At 41.6% G+C, this 22,264-nt stretch overlaps 1 protein-coding gene across 1 annotated transcript in view; it reads right to left on the bottom strand.

Moving 5' to 3' along the window:
- The window catches only part of megf10 (multiple EGF-like-domains 10), a 109,713-nt gene that overhangs the window by 53,687 nt on the left and 33,762 nt on the right, over positions 1-22,264 (bottom strand). The window contains exon 6 of the mRNA XM_086135202.1: positions 3,838-4,084. Coding sequence (XP_085991328.1) covers positions 3,838-4,084 — 247 coding nt within the window. The remainder of the gene's footprint in view (positions 1-3,837; positions 4,085-22,264) is intronic.

Here is a 22,264-nt window from a genome sequence, read left to right on the forward strand (position 1 = left end):
CTCCTCATCCCAGGATACCCGTAGAATATCCTTTCAGTGGAGGCAGCAACTTCGAAAGGGGCAAAGTTCAACTTTGAGAAAAATAACAACAAAATGATTCTTTCAGATGGGACAATATGCAAGATGAATGTAAAGGACCGAATGTACTATCTTGACATTGTCACAGAAAATCTTGCATGCAGTGGAGACTCCTGCAATGCATCTTTAGACATGAAAACATGGCATGAGATAATGGGCCATTGTAAGTATGGTGATATTGCTAAGCTTGAAGCTGTAGTAGAAGGTATGAAAATCAGTGACAAAACTAGACCTAACCAATGTGAAACCTGTATTCAAGGGAAATTCACCCAGAATAGAAACAGGAAAAGTGATGTGAGAGCTAAAGAGCCATTAGGGCTGGTACATACAGATCTAGGTGGGCCTATTGACCCAGAGTCATTCGACGGGTACAAATATGCCATCAGTAAAGATGACTTTTCTGGAGCTGTTTTTGTATACTTTCTCAGGAACAAAAACATGGCAGTTGAAGCTACAAAGCAGTTCTTGGCAGACACAGCACCATATGGTAAAGTAAAGTGAATGAGATTGGATAATGGGACAGAGTTTGTATCAAGAGTATCAATCTCTACTTCGAGATAATGTGATAAAACATGAGAGATCAGCGCCCTACTCCCCACATCAAAATGGGACAGCAGAGAGGAACTGGCGCACATTGTTTGAGATGGTGAGGTGTATGCTGATAGAATCAGGCTTACCCAAAGAGCTATGGCCATATGTGGCCAGAACAGCAGCAGTTATACGGAACAGGTGTTACTGCGAAAGAACAGGGGAGACTCCTTATTTCCTTTTCACAGGAAAAAGGCCAGATTTGTCAAAAATGAAAAAGTTTGGTTCAGAATGCATGGTCTATGAGCAAAACAGGAAAAAGCTAGATCCAAAGGGCAAAAAGGGGATCTTTGTTGGTTTTGACCGTCATTCACCTGCTTATTTGATCTATTTTCCAGAGAAAAACAAGGTTCAGAAACACAGACAGGTCCACTTCATCACAAAGACCGTGACTGAGAGTGAGACGCAGACTGAGAAGACTCAACTGGAGGACCACTATGTAGAGTGGGTAACTATGCCTAAAGCAAGTCAGTCACAGACAGAATATGTAGGAAACGATTCTGACCCAGAACCAGAGCTTAAACCTGACTGCGACACGGACACAACCAATGGTACTGAGACTCCTCGTACCTCTGGTAGAGAAAGGAAGACACCAAAATATTTAGAGGATTATGAATGTGTAGTAAAAGGCAATGATATCACAATTGATTACTGCTATAGAGCAACAGTGGGATTGCCACAAACATTCTACGAGGCAATGGCATCGCCAAAGTCAGATAAGTGGAGAAAGGCTATGATAGATGAGATGACTTATTTTAAACAGAACGACACATTCACCCTTGTGCCATTACCGGAGGGTAGACAGACAGTGGGGGGAAGGTGGGTGTATGCTTTAAAGGAGGATGACAAAGGCAATGAAACATATAAAGCGAGATATGTAGCCAAAGGGTACAGTCAGAGAGAAGGACTTGACTATTCTGAGACATTTTCGCCGACCGCTAATCTGACATCACTGCGACTACTGATGCAGCTTGATGCACTGTATGACTTGCTCTTAAACCAAATGGACGTGAAGGCAGCATACTTACATGCACCTATTGACTGCGAACTATACATGGATCAACCTGAAGGTTTTTGTGTGAAACAAAAGGATGGTGTACAACTTGTGTGTAAGTTAAACAAATCCATATATGGCCTCAAACAGTCTGGGAGAAATTGGAACAAGATGCTTCATGAGTTTTTACTTGCGAACGAGTTTGTACAGAGTCAAGCAGACCACTGTATCTACACCAAAATGTCTGACAAAGAAAAAGTAATTTTGTTAGTGTGGGTTGATGATATCATTGTGGCTGCCAGCAATGAGAGGTGTTTATGCGAGATCAAAGAGAAACTCAAGAGTAAGTTTAGAATGAAAGACCTCGGATGCCTCACTCATTTCATTGGGAGTGATTTCAAGCAAAATGTGGGCTCAATAACATTAAACCAATCCAGATATATTGAGAAAATATTGGAGAAGTTTGGCATGTCTGAATGCAAAGCAAGAGCCACTCCAAGTGAAATCAAATGTGACCTGGCTCCAGAAGGGGACAAAACCGATCAGAGGAAATACAGAGCAATGCTGGGCAGCCTCATATACATCATGACCTGCACTAGGCCTGATATGAGCTGGATTGTGAGTAGACTATCTCAGTATATGTCTGATCCAAGAGAAAAGCACTTGACTGCATTAAAACATGTGTACAGGTACTTAAAAGGAACTAAGAACCAGGTACTATGTTACAAAAAGAGTGACACACAATTAGAGTTGGTAGGTTACTCCGATGCCGACTGGGCAAATGATAAAGAGGACAGAAAGAGCACCACAGGCTATTGCTTTAGTCTGTCACAAGGGGGTACTATTGTCTCATGGAAGACAAAGAAACAACAGACAGTTGCACTTTCAACTTGTGAGGCTGAATATGTTGCACTGGCGGCTACTATTCAGGAAGCACTGTATCTTACACAAGTTTTGAAAGACTTCCATCCAGGATTTGAACAATCCACGAAGATATTCGAGGACAATCAGGGAACGATACGCCTTGCGAAGAATCCAGTTTATCGCCAAAGAAGCAAGCATGTGGACATTAAATACCATTTCATCAGGTCCAATGTTTTGCTGAAAATAATTGTTTTGATGTATTGTCCAACAGATATTATGGTAGCAGACGTGTTTACTAAATCTGCTACAAAGGCAAAAATTGAAAAGTTTAGACCCTATATGTTCGGTAACTAATGCAATGTTAGTGTATGTGGCACCATCGAGTGGGGGTGTTGAGTGACGATGTATGCCACTGGCATTGTGACTAAATGTTTGGTACTATTTTGTGTGGAGGGATACCGTATTATGGGGTGTATATAAATAAAGGGGGTGGAGCTTCCCTGCAGTTCGCTTATGGCAGTGACGGTGCACTGAGGCACGTCGGGTGTTCAGCGACTCAGTGGTAGCGACCACACAGAAAAATAAGAAACGTCTCCAGTCTTGTGCCTCGAACCGAGTGTAGTCACCAGCAATGATGCCTACACATGACCAGCGAGAGACTTCCGCAGCAGAAGGTTCAACATTTGCCATGCCTGGCTGCGCCCAATAATACAGTGCGTTTTGTGTATGTGTCAAATACAGAAATAACACCCATTACTGAGACTGCGCCCAACAATATGGTGCGCCGAATGGTCGTGAAAATACGGTATTTGTTCTTGTTAGATTCAGACGAGCATGGACGTTGGCTACAAAATGGACCATTGGATGTCAAGCAGCTAAGACAAGAAGAGCTCTGATGCTGTAATAGAGGGTAAAAGTGACCAAAATGAAAGACGGAGCAAGCAAAATAAAATACATTATCCAAGAAATTGATGTAAGTGAAAGTGAATGCTGATCGTAAATTTCACAATTTCTTTCCCTTTTTTTCTATCTACACTGACAATATGAAGTGTCAAATAAGTGTGTGCTCATACTTATGCACTATTGGAATAAAAATAGAGTACACATACGTTTGTGTGTGTGTGTGTACACATACGTTTGTTTGTGTGTGTGTGTGTGTGTGTGTGCTTGCATCTGAGATCAAATCTGCTACATGAAAAACCCCCTGTTGTGAAAAATTTCTTGCTGAAAACATGATTTCGTTGTAGAGGAATTTCACTGTAGTCATTATTGGGTTTCGAGGCAGGAAAACAACATTTTAAACTCGGACTCACAAAGCTCCAGTGTATCCTGGTGAGCACTTGCATTCCCCAGTCACGTGGTGACAAGTAGCTCCATTTTGGCACTGGCACTTCTGCTGACATCCATTACCATAGGTGCCCACCTCACACACTTCCTCACAACGCCATCCTCTGTATCCGGGACTGCAGATACAGGCTCCAGTGATAGGGTTACACAGAGCTTTGTTCTGGCACTGACATCTATTGCTGCAGTGGGGACCCCAGTGGCCACTGTCACAAGCTGAAAAAAAAAAAAAAAGGTTTACAGTTGCACAAACAATCCAACATGATCGGGGTGTAACAAAGAAAGGATCTGAATTGGGATTTTTTTTTTTTAATTTAAAGGGTCTGTGTCATGCATAATCAACGTTTATCAGCTTTTAGTCATGGTAAAATGCTAATCCTTCACCAAAAACACCCCCAAAGTGTAGTTTTCCTTTGCTCACTGATCTCTGACCATTCCTGCTTTTCCAAGCACCAACTACGCTCAATTCAAGAAAACAAATGGGTCCTCAATCACATACATTTAAAATTGAGGAGAATTGAGAATTTCTCCACCTTTTTGCACTCGCTCGGTGGAGCTCTGCTCTTTTGAGCAGACATTGGAACTTTCTCTCTAATTGCATACCGAAAGTTGTACCACAAATACTGCTAGTGTTCACTTACTAAAACAATGGTGCAGCGATTACCCGCACCAACTGCACAACCTTCATAGTACTGTATTGTCTTGCACCACTGATGAATTTATCTCTGCTTGATCACTCTGCACATTGTCGCACGGCTGTCATTGGGTTGTACGACTGCACAATGGTACCCTTACATTATGAAAAGTCTTTCGATACTAATGATACTTACATATGTCATGTCTTTGTTTATCTGAGTTGCTTACTATTGCAATACGAGTGTCGCCTATACTACCAGAGACGAATTCCTTGTATGCGCTACCTAATTGGCCAATAAAAGATCTGATTCTGATTCAATTGTCTTGTGCTGCTAAAATCAGTAAATTTCACACTGTGGGATCAAAGGTCTTATCTTCAAACATAATGAGCTGTCGACCAAAATGTACCATGACTAATATGCACACTAGTGAAAAGACGCCTTTCATAGTTTATGCACGGTCCACTCGACACACTCAAAATGTACATTTGTAATTTATATATTTTACCCATAGCACCACAACAACTTTACACAAATGCCATTTGTGTTCTTTTTTAATTGTGAGAATGTCCAATGTGATGTCCTCTTCAAATCCAAAAATACATGCAATCAAGTCTTCCAAGGGACATGGTCGCTGGAAGGCACGACTCGACAAATAAAAGGCTGCTTGTTGCCTAATGAGGTTGTTAAGGGAGGCAGTTTAAACTTTGGGAGAAAAATGAATATGTAGCCCCCGGCGTTGAAACTGATCAGGGTACAGATTTAATTGAACACAATTGTTGGGACATAATAATTTGGAACTGTGTATTATTTTGAGAGAGCAAATCTTAGTGTTTATTTTTATCACAGTCTGCCATAACCCACAAGCCATCCATTTCATTCTTGCTGGGGCTTCACTCTTTATTGTAGCATTAAAAGGCAAGGCAAGGTAAGGCAAAGCAATCCATTCTGAAATCCATCAATTTAAAAATCTGTCCAATCCCAATCAGGGACATTGAATTCACCTCCGGTTGCTGGACTGAAACCTTTATCAGACCAAAGTCCTTCAACTTCTGGTGTTCATCTGGACTCTCCAAAACATCTTGCTTAAGTGATGCTTCATGTAATAAATGCTAATCTGTAGTGTTGCCGTCATCAATGAAAATTAGGACTAAATATCTTCGTCGGCGAGACTATCACGAGGAAGACGAGACATGCCATATTGTTGATGAATAAAGACAAGACTAAATGTGGTTTTGCAAATTAAAACCAAGACTGTCATGATTCGGTTTAGGGACCAACAGGTGGCACTGTAGGGCTCCCCCGGCAGCTGCACACCTGTTGGTCATAACTAATTAGCCCGAACACTCAGTGTCGGGTCATTGTTGCTTTTAATAATAATAATAATAATAATGCATTTTATTTAAAAGCGCCTTTTGCTACTGTCATGTGTGTTGCTGTTTGCTCTTAGTTTCTGTCATGTTTAGTTCATTGTTATGTTTTAGCTTTAGTTATGGTTTTTTGTTTGATACTTTGGACTTTGTGTGTTTGGGATTTAGTTTTCTTTGTTTTAATACAATTCTTCAAATACATCCTGCACCTCCCTCCTGCCTGCTTTTTGGGGTCCACCACCACCTCGCAGCGTAACAGTATGACCCGACCACCTGGACCCCGCAGGTACTACGGATTGGTCCCTGTTCCACCATGTGCCTGGCGGAGCGCGTCTGCGGCCGACACCCCTTTCCCCTTTCAGGCAGCGCTGGGGATGCGGCTGTCCTGTTTTCGTCTCGTCAAGCCGCGTCTACGGTGGGCCGAGCCCCGTCCGCGTCTACGTTGAGCCGAGGCTCGTCACGTGTCTGTTGGAGCAGAGTCACATTCACGTCGACGACGAGCCATGCCACGTCCACGCCCACGTCAGGCCGAGCCCGTTCACGTCCGGCTGTTCCATGTCCCCCGTTACGTCGAGCTCCGTCCACGTCAGGCCACGCCCAGCCAATAGGATTGCCGTTGCTTTTGTTCCTGTTCCCTGGCTAGGTAAAGGTCACGTCGCTTATCGTTCATGTATTTCGGCGAGGCGAAGGTCGCCGTCGCGTGTGTTCTTGTTCTGCGGCGAGGCAAGGGTTGCCGTCGCTTTTAGTTCCTGTTCCCCGGCGAGGCAACCCTTTTGGACAACTTTGGGACGTCTGGGATCCGTCCCTTGAGGGAGGGGTACTGTCATGATTCGGTTTAGGGACCAACAGGTGGCACTGTAGGGCTCCCCCGGCAGCTGCACACCTGTTGGTCATAACTAATTAGGGCTTTAAAAGGACTCCCAGCCCGAACACTCAGTGTTGGGTCATTGTTGCTTTTGCTACTGTCATGTGTGTTGCTGTTTGCTCTTAGTTTCTGTCATGTTTAGTTCATTATGTTTTAGCTTTAGTTATGGTTTTTTGTTTGATACTTTGGACTTTGTGTGTTTGGGATTTAGTTTTCTTTGTTTTAATACAATTCTTCAAATACATCCTGCACCTCCCTCCTGCCTGCTTTTTGGGGTCCACCACCTCGCAGCGTAACGAAGACATGCTGAAATGTCACAGATTTTACGAAATCTCATGTTATTTCTGTTCCCTGGGTTGCGACGTCTTTTCTATTGTTTTGATCAGAAGAGGAATATGGAATTTCTGGAAAATGTCCGCCACCCTAATAACAGTTGTAGCCGGTGGCCATCTGCACCCCCCCCCCCCCCCGACCCCCTTGTCGACGATTGTGCAGGTAGGTTGATTGCCCATTGTGTGATGTGTGCAGCAGACATGCAGCGCCACCAGCTCCAAAGAAAAATAACTTTTTTTTATTCCTATAAAACACACCCAAAAATATCCAGATGTTATTATTATCCAGACACATTATTAAATTATCTTAAATTTTCCTGGTGCAATGTAGATTAAAAATCTTCTTTTGTCATTGGGATTCCGTATGGTGATAGTGAAGGCGAGGGCAGACGTAGCTTGCAAGTCAAGGGTGCAGGAACCTCACAGACAAAAATAACAATGGAGGAATAGGATGAAATTCTAAAAAGTACCAAAATATAAAGAAAAAAAATTGAGTAGGGTTTCGACATCAACGCGTGACATGCACTCTACAACATCCAAAAAGCAACAATGAAAAAGACTAACTTTAAACAAGGACTCTAAACCAGTGGTGGCCAACTCACGGCTCGCGACCCTCATGCGCCTCTTCGGCTGGTTCAATGCGGCTCCCGGGCTGTCACATGATACACGTCGAAAACGTCTCGGCGGTGACTCTGCCATTCAAATGGCGCTAAGTACAGCAGAACTTACAATGTCAGCCTATCATCAATCCCGTTACTTGACTTAAAAGGCAACCAGTCAGATGACAATTGAATTTTGACCTTGAGGTCACCGCTCATGCGCAAACAATGGCGCTAAGCTAGCGAATTATCTCTGGTGTTAAGGCAGAGGTGCCCAATATGTCAATCGCGATCGACTGGGAGCCATCGGACTGGTCCCAGGTTGACCGCGAGGGGTGGGCAGAGGAAATGGGGGGAGGAGGGGGATTTGTGTGTCTGTGTGTTTCGGTTTTGTTCATATTGGGGCCATTCCGGCTGTTTCTCATCATGTGCGTGCATATGCGCGCGTGTGCATGGTTGGGCGCCCACATGCGTGTGCGCGTGTGTATGTGCTTGCATGTGCATGATCGGGTCGATGGCGGGAGGTTGGTCACTTCAAAAGTCAATCTTCGGTCAAAAAAAGTTTCCCTTACATGGCAAGCCGACCCAAGTAGTAAGTAATCGCTGCAGCTCGCATGCAGACAGTGCCTGCTTCGAGTGGTAACAACAGAATACAAGCCAGATTTGAAGAGGATTGGACCGGGGGAACAGAAGGAATGACAGAAGTCCCTGCACTAAGGCGCTACATGATTATATTTTTGTTTGTGGAATTGGTTGAACTGACAGTTTGTATGTGTGAGACAGTGCACATAATATTCATTGTTTAAAATGACTGGCCTGTGGTCTTGGTACTGTAGGAGTCAATTTTTGTCATTATCATGTTGCTGTGTGACATTTACAATTAATCTGGCTGAGCAGAGGTCCGTGTGTGTGTGCGTGTGTGTGTGTGTGTGTGTGTGAGGAGGGGATGGAGTGATGTTTATCTGTGCCCATGTGTATGATGTGGCTCTTTGCAGTAACACAGTAAAAAAAAATGGCTCTTAGTCTCTGACTGGTTGGCCATCCCTGCTCTAAACACACAGAGACTCACCAGAGAAGGTGCACGGACAAGATATGAGTGGAACATTTTTGGTTTTACAAAATATGAAGACAGCACTGAACAGAAATGTTGCTAGACAGTCACGGGAATGTGAATGTTATGAGTTAGTGTGTTTTTGTCACTTTAATTACGTGGACTGTGGTTGGAATTGATTTAAATTGATTTCAATTATTATTTTGATCAGGTCATGTTCAATAAAACATACATGATTAATGTTATTGCATTGGGTTCAATTATTTATGTAAATATTCATGTTTATACTAATGCATCAAGTTGGAGCGATAGGTTTCTATGATTTGCAGCACTGTGTGAAATCCTTAACTGAATCAAAAATCAATCAAGGTGAATCATGAATCACAAATCGAAAGGAATGGCAGTCCTGTGAATCAAATCAAATTGATTTTGGATATTTGAATCAATACCCAGCCTTAACTATTCAATCTTTCTTTTATTTTAGTTGGTTCGAAACCTACTCTTATGTCTTTACTTGTTTTTAAAGTTTTCTGTTAACTTTTTAAAATGTTATCAGTGTATGTTCTTTTAGTGATTTTTGTAAGCTACTTTTGTTTTCTCTGCTGAGCATCTGAATGTCGTTAACTGTTGTATTTGTAAATGCTTGTGAAGTGCTGTTTCTGCTTTTGTGAAGCACATTGAGTGAAGAAATGTGTTATATAATGCTTCCCTACATGACTCAAGAGCACTCTAGCTGAAAAGGCACTAACTGCGTGATTTTCTGACAGATCGCAGAGGTCATTGTTACATTAACCACGGGAAGTCACCCAGGTCTTGAAGTACCATGTTTCATTGTTGTCATGATGTTCCTTCTATCAATTTATCATTTCTCTTGTTAGTCCACAGAATATTTTTACATCTTAGGGATCATTAAAATGCTTTTGGCCAACATGAGACAGCCCTTTGTGAGGGCTTGGAGGAGGCGTGGATCATTGTCTGCAGTGATTTTTGCCAAACCTTTGTCTTTAATATGGTTGAGAGGCCAGTGATGCCTGCAATTTTTTAGATGTTGTTCTGGGTTCTTTTGTGACCACAGCCATCATTGAACTCTTGGAGTATTTTTTTGTTGTTGTTGGCTGAGCACTCTTATGAAGATTCAGCACTGTTCTTTTTTTATTAATTGAATTTAATTGTTGAATTTGTTTTTTTATAAAGGGCCACAAATGAAATGTCCATGTTGACATGTCATTTTGTACTTTCATGAGTTGTCCTTGTGAGATATTCAATTTTGCTTGCTGATCAGAAATTACTTTCATAAGTTTCTTACAAACTTAAAATAAAATGCATTGGCTAAAAAAATGTTATAAAAACACATTTCCATCAAGCATAAATGCCTATTTTTTTGTTTTGTATTATGAAACACAGTTACAGAAAAAAAAAACTTCAATAATTATTTTTAAAAAAAACTTGCCCAACCAGGAAACACACACAAAAATATCATTCAAATTTGTTTTGACAAAAATAAGACATGGATTATTTTAGGATATCAGATCCTCTTCTCCACTGAATACATTCAGCTTTAAAGTGAATACTGTATGCCCAGAATGCTAATTAACACGATGTTTAACCAGTTCAACATTCAGAAGCTGCTCAAGTGATTAACAAGCTCCTTTTCTTCCGCCTGCATTAGCCTGCTTCAGACTGACCTGACAAAAAAAAAAAAAAAAAAAAAACATACTTCCTTTTGCCTCTAGCAGTCTAGTCCTGTGTGGCGAGGATTCAGGGACAGACAAAGGGGATTAGAGATACTAAGATGCACACATAAAACCCTTGTGCATTCAAGTCTGCCAACTCTGGAACCCTTATGAAACCTGACCTGGATTAAAGAAAGGCCAAACTCTGGGAGCTTGAGGCTCCCTATCCACTCGCTTGACAACGACTTGTTCTTATTCATCTGTCTCCTCAGGATGGCCATGAAACAAAAATACTGCTGATGATGGTTAAAGGGCCAAATGAGAGATAATGATACCATCACTACATGGTTGTCAAAATTATGACAGAGAAAATGTGCATACTGCTGATGTCAAATTGCAGAAAAAGTATACCTGTTGTTTTGGAGTTTTTTTTCCCCCTCAGCAATAGACAGTCCACAAAAGAGTTGGAAGGGGGTGGGCTAAGTGGAGCATGGGAGTGCATCTATTTAGTGATTACGCAGTCCACCAAGCATGGCGCACTCACAGGAAACAGTTTTTTCACCAATACAGAAGGTTCACAGGGAGTGGAAAAAACCACTAAGCGTAGTGTTCTACCACTTGTCTGAACTGTGTCACCATGTGTGTTCTTCTCTGGAGTTTTAATGACAGCACAATCTTCCTGTAGTAGTTCTATGGTACACAACTCAAATAACAAACAAGCGACCAAATCGATAAACACAAGTCACTGCCATCTGTTTGCTCCATTTTCAGACCACAATTGAAAATCAATAAAGGAAAAAGTGATCGTTTTATTTGGTTTTTAATCGGACTGGAAAAAAAAAACAGAACGATGGTGTTTTGCTCTTTTTACATTTTACAGTGGATAATATCTTCTGTGTATGACAAATCCAAGTCGTCGTCTTCTTCTCCTTTTGGCTTGTCCCTTTTCAGGGGTTGCCACAGTGAGTCATTAATTTCCATCTTTCCCTGTTCTCTGCATCCTCTACTCTGACTCCAAGTACCTGCATGTCTTCCCTCACGGCATCCATGAATATCCTATTTGGTCTTCCTCTCTGTCTCCTACCTGGTAGCTCCATCTCTAACATTATCCTACCAATGTATCCACTGTCCCTCCTCTGTACATGTCCAAACCATCTCAGTCTGGCCTCTCTAACTTTTTCTCCAAACTTTCCTGTCTGAGTTGTCCCTCTGATGACCTCATTTCTGATCCTGTCCATCCTTGTCACTCCTAAGGAGAATCTCAGCATCTTTAACTCAGCCACCTCTAACTCTGCCTCCTGTCTTTTGCCAATTGCTAGTGTCTCTAGACCGTACATCATGGCTGGTATCACAACTGTTCTGTAAACTTTTCCCTTCACCTTAGCTGACACCCTTCTATCACAAATCACTCCTGACACTTTTCTCCAGCTGTTCCATGCTGCCTGCACTCTATTCTACACCTCTCTTCCACAGTCTCCGCTGCTCTGCACTGTTGATCCTAGGTACTTAAATTCCTGTACCTTCGCCACCTCTGCTCCCTGTAACCTCACCGTTCCACTGGTCTCCCTTTCATTTATGCACATGTACTCTGTCTGACTAAGACTGACAATACACTACATGCTGATTTATATAGCGCTTTCACAACAGCGCCAGCTGTAACAAAGCGCTTAACAAAACAGTTAACATAAAGTAAAATAAAAAACACAACACATAACATAAAACACGGACAGTCGTACAGTCCTAACCACTTTTCCGTCACACGCTTTGTTGTTTGAAGCAGTTTGATGACCTTCATTCCTCTTCTCTCTAGTGCAAACCTCCACCTTTCTAGGTTTTCTTGTAGCTGCTGCCTACTCTCACTACAGATCACAATGTCATCTGCAAACATCATAGTCCAGGGCGACTCCTGTCTGACCTCATCTGTCAATCTATCCATCACCATACAAACAAGAAGGGGCTCAGGGCTGCTCCTTGATGCAGTCTTACCTCTACCTTGAAGTCTTCTGTCCGTCCAACTGCACACCTCACCACTGTTGTACTATTCTCATACATGTCTTGAACCAACCTAACGTACTTCTCTGCAACCCCTGACTTCCTCATACAGAACCACAATTCCTCTCTTGGAACCCTGTCATAAACCATCTCTAAATCTACAAATACACAGTGCAGCTCCTTCCTACCTTCCTTGTACTTCTCCATCAGCATCCTCAGGGCAAATATTGCATCTGTGATGCTCTTCCTCGGCATGAAACCATACTGTTGTTCACAAATCTCCACTTCCTGTCTCAACCTGACTTCAACTACTCTTTCCCAAAACTTCATCGTATGGCTCATCAACTTTATCCCCCTGTAGTTGCTACAACTCTGTACATCGCCCTTCTTATAAATTGGTACCAGGACACTCTTCCGCCACTCATCAGGAATCTTGTTTGTGTCTAATATTCTATTAAACAACCTAGTCAGAAAATCAACCGACACCTCCCCGAAGCACTTCCATACCTCCACTGGTATGTCATCTGGACCAACCGCCTTACCACTCTTCATCATTTTTAATGCTTTCCTGACTTAATCCTTTCTAACCTGATCAACCCTCTTCTTAATCCTCTCTGGCTCTTCATTCCTACGTTCCCTATTGTTTTCCTCATTTAACAACTCCTCAAAGTATTCTTTCCATCTCCTCAACACACTTTCCTCACTTGTAATGGCATTTCCCTCTCTGTCTTTAATCAACCTCACCTACTGTACATCCTTCCCAGCCTGATTTCTCAGTCTCGCCAACCTGTACAATTCCTTTTGTATGACAAATCCAAGTAAGACTGATTAATTTCGAGAGTTGGGCAATTTATAGAAATCTGATTGTGATTTTGGGTTCTCATGATCATGAAAACTTGATTGAGGCATGATTAATGTTATTCTGCGCTCGCTGTGCGTGCTTTTTGCTTTTCTTGCTTTTGTGTTTAATGATAGCTAGTTTAGTTTACCGTATTTTCACGACTATAAGGTGCCATTAAAAGTCTAAAATTGTCTCCAAAATGGACAGGACGCCTTATGATGCGGAGCGTCTTGTCTATGCGCTGAGTTCCAAAACCTGACTGACAGCCGACACGCTGTTTATATAGAGAAAAGGCGGAAGTGACTGTGGACAGGCATGCGGCAAAGAAGTCGGCCAATCAGTGAAGGGTGGGCGTGTATATATATACATATATGGAGAGAAAGAGAGAGAAAAGTCAGACGTGAGTGACAGGCATGCGGGGAAGAAGTCGGCCAATCAGTGAAGGGTGGGCGTGTAAGTGGATGCTAAAGGGACGCTACAAGCAGGTACCAACACCTGTATGGAGTGTGGCTATGTGCATTGTTGCAAAACAACTTCGGTTTTGGTTTCTAAGAACCCCCGAAAATAAATTCTACAAAGAGACACGCCTACGAAGCTCAGTTCAAACTTCAAGCCATCGGTTATGCTTTTGGCATGCGTGCCCATCTCACAGCAGCGGTGAAAAACCAAGTCAAGCAAATGAACTCTGAGCTTGCCGTTATTCCCGGAGGCTTAACTAAAGAACGCCAACCGCTGGACATCGGCATCAACCGGGCGTTCAAAGTAAAGTTGCGAACGGCATGGGAACAATGATTGATCGATGGCAAACACAACTTTACAAAGAGTGAGAGGCAGCGCCGGGCGAGTTACGCCACAATGTGCGAATGGATTGTGGCTGCTTGGACGAACGTGTCTGCTTGCACTGTTGTTCGAGTTTTTGGCAAAGCCGGCATCATTTCTGTGGAGCCACATGGCAATGAGAGTGACTGACAACGAGAGGGAACACGGCGTTTTTGATGGATTACCGGTACTTGCACAATTGTTCAATTCTGATACAGAGGATGAGGACTTTGATGGATTTCTGGGTGATGATTGACCAAAAAACGTGAGTACATTGTACGATGGCTAAATAAAATACAACGGAACTCAGTTTTCCGTTGCCTTTTTAAAAACGTGTTTTTAGCTTGTATCTGTATGTCTTGGCATGCTACCGTATGCTACAAGCTAACGTGTTTTTAGCATGCGCGCATGCATGCCGTATGTTTAAGATGGCGTATGTTTTACCACTTTAAAATTGCGCCCAATAATACAGTGCGTTTTGTCTATGTGTAAAATACAGAAATAGCACCCATTAATGAGACTGCGCCCAACCATACGGTGCGTCGAATGGTCGTGAAAATACGGTACTCTAAAACTAAAGACACAACAAAAAGAATAAAACACGATTGTAAGGTGTCCTTGAGTGTTTTGAAAGGCGCTTATAAATAAAATGTATTATTATTACATGTGCTGTCATGCGATTAAAAAAATGTGAGATTAATTATGATCTGTAATTAATTGATCTAATAATCTATATTTTATTCTCATCTTAAAATTACTGAAAAACCCCTATTTTCATTTTAATTTCATTACATTATTGAGGCAGAGCAAAAGATTGATATCACAAAAAAGTGGCATTATCAAGTCTTTTATTGTTTTTAAACAGACTTGAACAGATGCAGTCCTAGCCATTTACTTTCTGATGTACTTGTGACTCGTGCCAAATCCAACCAGCAACCTTTATTTTCGACCACGAGGGGGGATATCACTGTTTTGTATGTTTTGGTCAGTCATTTTCCAAACCACTTTATCCTTACTAGGGTCGGGTGGGGGGGGGGGGGGTGCTGGAGCCTATTCCAGCTGTCTTTGGGCAGTAGGCGGGGGACACCCTGAATTGGTTGCCAGCCAATCGCAGGGCACACAGAGACGAACAACCATCCACGCCCACACTCACACCTAGGGACAATTTAGAGTTTTCAATCAGCCTGCCATGCATGTTTTTGGAATGTGGGAGGAAACCGGAGTACCCGGAGAAAACCCGCGCAGGCTCAGGGAGAACATGCAAACTCCACACAGGGAGGCCGGAGCTGGAATTGAACCCGGTACCTCCGCACTGTGAAGTCGATGTGCTAAACACTGGACTACCGGGCCGCCGTATGTTTTGGTAAATATCCAAATAATTAGAAAAATAAAATAGAACATAAGTGTTTAGGTTAACACACTGTTTTTCAAACCCTGTGCTGCGGCACACTGGCCGCTAGATATTGTCAGGTGTGCTGTGGGAAATTATCCAATATGTGTGCCTGTGAGGTCTATTGCTCGGCAGACTAATCGTGTAGTACTCTTCCATACCAGTAGGTGACAGCAGCAGCTAGCTAATTGCCTTATGCTTCGAGACAATACAACGAAAGGTATCTTTCATTTACTTTTAATGGAGATGCAACGGCGCCGACTCCGTTGTGCTTGGTATGTGGTGAAACGGCGCTATGGTCGCAAGTCAAGTCAAGTAGTCAAGTACAACTTTATTGTCAATTAACACCATCTGTGTTGTATGTGAAACTCCATCTCCAAACAAAACACCCTTCACTTCGAAACAACAATGTGGAGTATTTTGTTCGCCTGCGTGAATACACGGAGAAACAAGCAATGTGCATGAGAAAAAACGCAAATGTAAACGAGAGAGCCCTGAAAGCAAGCTACCATGTCGCTGAACATGTGGCTAAATCAAAAAAGTGGCAGAACAGTTAATACTTCCCGCCTGCAAAGCCATTGTAAATGAGATGTTCGGACCCGAAGCGGCTAAAATAGCTTGAATGCTGCAAAAACTAAAAACATAGAAAGAATGAGAGCTGTGGAGGAAGAGCTTCCTGTGTCTGTCATCGATTGCTGCCACGATATCAGATCTGTGTTCATCCAAACTATTTATCACACTGAGTGAGAATAAATATGAAAGATTATAAAATATTGGGTAGATATTGATTTGATTCCTATTCAAGGTGTTGTAATATAGTGTTATTTTTCAATGTTAAAAAATGCTTATAATAACAACATAACACTTAATTTTTAAAATAAGCTTTTTTCACATTTTCACCTAGTGGTGTGCCGTGGGATTTTTTTCAATGAAAGAAATGTGCCTTGGCTCAAAAAAGATTGAAAAACACTGGGTTAACATATTCAAAACAGTAAGAACACTTTTCTGAACAATACAAATATTGAACAATGAATTTGCTTCGGATAATAAAAAAATAAATAAAAGAGATCCTTAAATCACAGTGCTGTAAGTTAGCACATCAGAAATAACACTGTTAATCATTACAAAACAAAGTGCTGAAATAAACATCAATCACTTCCAGTAGGCTACAGAGGACACAGCAGCTATGTATGCTGAATTCATGCCTTGCACGCGGGTTGTTCTCCTCGAGTTTAAGTATGGTGAAGAGCTTGCTATGGCTCGCTATATTACTAACGCTTTCGGCGCTAATGTTAGCCGTGGCTGCACTCACGACTGGGTGCTTTGCATTGATGTGGTAGGCGAAACATGAGCTGCTTCGGTGGTAAGCAAACTCCTTACAAATCAGGCAGAACACTACCTTTAAGAATAGTGCCGTCAGGGCGTTTTTCGAATGTAAATTTTCCATTCTTTGGGCCGAGAACTCCTCACCGGTGCCTACCTGGCCGTCCCAACTCCAATGAGAGCCTATCAGCTTCTGCTAAATAAGCCCAAACATAATCACAGCCAATCAATGTCTGATTCAGACTGTTGACCGACCATTGTTTCCCACCTTCAACAACTCGAACACAGGAAGCCAACGCATAAAAAGGGATATTATAAAAAGGCAACCTACAGAAACAATTAAGTTAGAGATTAAAATTTAGATTAACACGATTAAAAAACATAAGGCGCAAAATATGATTGTAATTAATTATTCACAATTAAGGCGATAATTTGACACCTCTGTAAAACACTGTATATTTTAATACGCGACAAACTTCACTTTAGAAACATTGTAATGGCTAATGCTAGCAGCCAATGTAAAATTGATAGGCGGATAAAAAGTTAGAACTCAGTTTTGGGAGTGAAATTCCTTTCAAGTAATTAAAATTCACATACAAACACTGTAGTTACATATTGAAAGAGGGAATACAGCAATACTCAAAGGCAAAGGTGGGCAATATACATAATTTTGCCGGTCCGTCATTCATCATCACTCAGCAGCCTGGGCGCCTGTCAGTCATCGCCAGTCCATCAGTTTTTCAAGTCAAAGCAAACTGTAATTGTTAGTCGGTCTGTCAAGCATGTTATTTTAACGGTGCTTTCAACGGTAAATTTCACCAGTCCACAAGTCCGTCTACTGTCAGCCTGTACACACACATACTGTATACAACACCCATAGGTGGGAATTTGTCAATGTGTTCGGCCTTCAGTGAGCTTATACTTTGATAGTAAATTAAGTTTACGTTCTCAGTGCTCATGTTGTACGTTACTCGTTTACACACATTTCTTATCAATTTGCCACATTTTCATGCTAAAATAACGTGAGCAATGCCAGCATATTTACCTTGGAGAACATTTCGGGATGTACATTCTCAAGATGCCTCTTCAAATTTGTCATGTTCTTCCCACGCATGATCGTTCTACATTCTTTACAATCCTTTTTTCTTATCGTGGAATGTGAAATGGGCCCACAAATCCTCTTGTTGCTTTCCACCAGCCGTGGATATTATCTCGCACTTCAAATTGTTCTCATCTGCTTTCTTCCCGGGAACGTGATTGAAGTGGGTGACTGGCTTCCGTTCAGCACTCTAGTCGGCCTCTGATTGGTTCTCTTCTCATTTTGTCCCATCTGTTCCATTTCATTCCAAGTTGTTCTTTTGTCCAACCACCGTATGAGTCCTTCTTAAATTTGGATTTCGTCACTGTGGTTTTTTTTGTTCCGTCTTTTATTTGTTGATGAAAATATCAATCAATTTGGTATCATTACTGTATCAATAAATGACTATTTTTGTTTTCATTATTTTTTCATCTGGAAAAAAAATATTTGTGACAAAATGAATGATGAAAATTTTTAGTCAACAAAATTAACACTGTCACCAATAGACTAGGCCTGCATCGGTCGACACATTTTCCAAGATGGCGCCGGAGTAGGCAGCCATCGGCAATTGCTCTTCAAGAGCCTTGCGTTTTTTGTTGTTTTTGTCTTTTGTTTTGTCACGTGGTGTTGCTGTTACATCGTGTGGACCTGATGTGGACTGTTTTCAGCATTTTGGCCACGACATTCGTCAAAGAAGAGGAATCTGTGCTTGGTGGTTGCACCTTCTCGGCAGCACGCATGTACCAGCACAGATTTTGATTGGGAGGAATGTCTGCGCCATTTGACTGTCGTTGCTGGACAGCCCCGGGGTGATTGTGTTTTGCGCCTGTAATGGGGAGCATTTTCACAGCCCCGCTTTGTTCAGCGGAAAGGTCGGTGCTGTTGGACAGTCAGCGGCTGGAGGGATGCATGGCTTGAGGAGCCGACGATGAGAAGAAAGGAGCGTCAGCGCAAAGCGCCGATGCGTATGTGGAACTGCGAGTCGCGGCTTGGAATTGAAGCGGATTTGTATGGGACAGGAGATGAGAGCCAATATCTTTTCGTTAATGGACGCTGCAGCTTCGTGTTGCTTTCAAACTTAGCTTGTAGAAGACGTGTGCACATTTTCAGCACGACGTCTTTGATCCACTGGTAAAAAGGACACTTTGATTCGCTCCTCTTTCATTTATAACTGCTTCAAAAAACAAAGTGTGTGCAGGAAAAGTGATTAAGATTGCACGACTGTTCGTTTGATAGTGGCGCAGGCACCTGCAGCGGCTCCTCTTGTTGTCTTATTGTCTGTTTGAGAGGGATGAAATTTCATCTGTGCTGTATGTTGCACATACTGCACATTTGACAATAAAGTTGAACTTGACTTGACTTGACTGAAATACTGACGTCAACTTATTGCCGGACTGATGACGGCCACCTCTGTTAACATCCATGCCGCCGCCTAGCTAACAAAATAAATCACCATTGCAGAGACCTTGCATATTGAGGAACCTCGCCAGAAAAAGGTGAGTATGTCATTGCATCATGTGATTCATGGCCCAATCACAAGAGAGAATGCGCACTGCACTATATGCGCAGCAACAATTCCTGACGTGTCCGCAGCCTGTGTTTCAGACTTGTCGCAGATATGTCGCAGACGTGCCGTGCAGCACAACGCGTCGGCCGCATCATGCAATGCAGCAGTCGTCGCCTGCTGACACGCCGGAGTATCAAGAGGCCTTCAGGCTACAAATCCACAGCAGTTTGTTATGCCATTGTGAGGAGCTGAAAAGTTAACACCAGTTAAAAAAAAGCAATGATGATAGATAATATTGGACTGCATCAAACTAGATTTAGTCCTGTAATATAATGTAATGTGAGATATGAAATCTCAAAATTCATTAGGTACAATAGCGCTCAAGAACTGTAACTGTAAAAAGGAAACATTCCTTTGTCTATGATGGTAAACATTATCCATCAGCGGGGAAAATGAGAAAAATAGATTCCATTAGAAGTTTGGTGAGCCCTGTCTGTTGTATCCACCTCCATAGAATGGTCAAATAAATATTTGTAAAAATGTATACTATTCTACACAGCATTTTTCTTGATGTAAATAAATAATATCTAATAGTTATTTGCAATATCATTCAAATGTATCGTAATAAAGCATTGGGCCGTTTCCTTGAAAATGTTTTTTTATTTAGTTGGATATAAAACACCCTGTTTATACAAAATCCATTGTGTACAAAATAAATTGTAGTGCCATGTCTATGAAAATGTATATTTACACATAACTGTACTATTTGTGTCACGTTCTTTGTTTTTGTAGTTTAATTGTTTTTCGGGGAGTAAAGGCTTGGCGACACTGAATTTATGAAAGAGCCATGACTATAAATCTCTGAAAAAAATAAAAAATAAAAAGGCTTTCTTTAGGATTTACATTATGCATGCCAAAGCTAAAGGTTTCCAAACCGAACTACAAAGTATCTTGTGCTGCTGTCATGTGTCTTCAGTCATAAGCTCCACTGCCTCAAGACATTTCCCGGCACACAATTTTCTGCTATTATTCGTGCTCCCCTTTGGACTTGGCTACCCCCCTTTCATGTTACTGCTCCCTAAATTGCTGCTCAGACATATTGTTAAGGTCTGCTGACCTGAAAAACATAGTTTTACCTCACATCCTGTGGTCTATCTTCAGAAAATTACAGGCCTGATTGAAAAGGACTGCACCTTGGCTGCTTACTGAAAAACTGACAACAAAATCTGACGGAAACCTCACTTACTTTAAAACACTTCCAATCCAAACTTTCAAGAACCATTTCTGTCCTGGCAAAGGCAAAACTTTCGCTCAACCAGAAGTCACTTCACATTCTGCACTGTAACCGTATTTAAATTACTGTTCAGAGGTCTGGGGAAACACTTGACATTTACAAGTCTGCACTACAATACTGAAAAAAAAAAGAGTAAAAAGGGTTTAATGTGTATTGTTTAGTAAAACGAGTGCAGGACGTATATTATAATATTAGGTCAGTATTGAAATTATCTTAAAAAAATATCGAGAACTGCATTATGTACATAATTGGATGAAATATTGTGACATGAAAGTGTATTACAAAGTGGAATTCTGCATATAGTGGTATATCTTAAGTATCCTTGGAAGATATAAAAATAAAGTCAATGATCAAATATGTGAAAGCAGGTGATTTATTATCTACTGCAGGGGCACTCAACAATTTCTGACCAAAGATCTACTTTTTGATCGACCAACCTCCAGAGATTGATCCGTTACCGCACACGCGCGCAAACACACACACTTACACACACATGCCCTAATGAGCAATAGCCATAACGACCCCTAGGATGAACGAAACAGAAAAATAAAGTAGACATAAAATTTTGAGAATTTGTGAAAAGCAAGCACTTCCTACCTTAGTAAGGAACTGATGCTTAGGCAGGGGCCGCACTTTTGAAGTGAGTTTAAAGCGATCGTAGCTTCTGTGTACCATTTGAAAATGCTTCTCCCAGCATTCCAGATTCCCATTCTTTGCCCGTGCCCTCGGTGAATTGTACATTAAACAAACTCTTAATGAGAATAATAATAACAATTAAAGATACAGTGCAACAGCTCTAATCGCAAGCTGCTATTCCAGATTGCTGATGGCTAACAACTTCCGGTGCTGAAGGTCACGTGCCACCGTAGGTTAAATGTGACCTGCTTTATTTTATTAGATTGTTTATATACTTTTTATGAAAGTGAGACGGATAGGCTGCACTAACACAAAAATATCTAATATTAATAAGACGCACGCAAATTTTTTTTTTGTTTCTCTACACCTCTCACGATCCACTTGGGACCAGTCCCTGAGCTGCCGGTCGATCACAATCGACGTATTGGGCACCCCTGAGCTACTGTAGGTTGTGCTTATTATTTTAACTGTTTTGGTCTGTATTTGTTTGCATTTACTGTTAATTTATCCTTTCCCAATCTGTATGGGAATGTGTAATCTCTTCTGGAGTCCAAAAATGTCTAACTAATTCACTAAATAAATCCAATAATGACAAAAATCACTTTTTAGATCCATCCCACAGATGATCTTGCAGGACTGCAAAGATGGCTATTATGCCTAATACCAATGATTTTTAAAAGACGTTATGTGGAATGTTTTTTTTTCCATTTGACATATGTTATATTCTGATTTTTGGGAGTATGAACTTGAAATGTTTTTCAGTTGTAACATCTCACATGACACAGCTCTTATTCATGCCTGAACAAATGGCTGTTAAAAAAAAATACTGATGATGCTTTTTTCAGATTCATCATAACGATATTGTAAAACGCCTTTCAATTATTTAGCACCCGTGCCCAGTAACTTGAGCCAAAATTGTTTTGTCTATTGCGGTGCTAACTGCAACACCTGACTGTGTTTGTCACAGTGCGGGGAGTTGCTCAGACGCTAA

Source organism: Hippocampus guttulatus, chromosome 17, assembly GCF_054856545.1.
Source record: "Hippocampus guttulatus isolate MCC_2025c chromosome 17, RoL_Hgut_1.0, whole genome shotgun sequence".
In the NCBI taxonomy this organism is placed as follows: Eukaryota; Metazoa; Chordata; class Actinopteri; order Syngnathiformes; family Syngnathidae; genus Hippocampus; species Hippocampus guttulatus.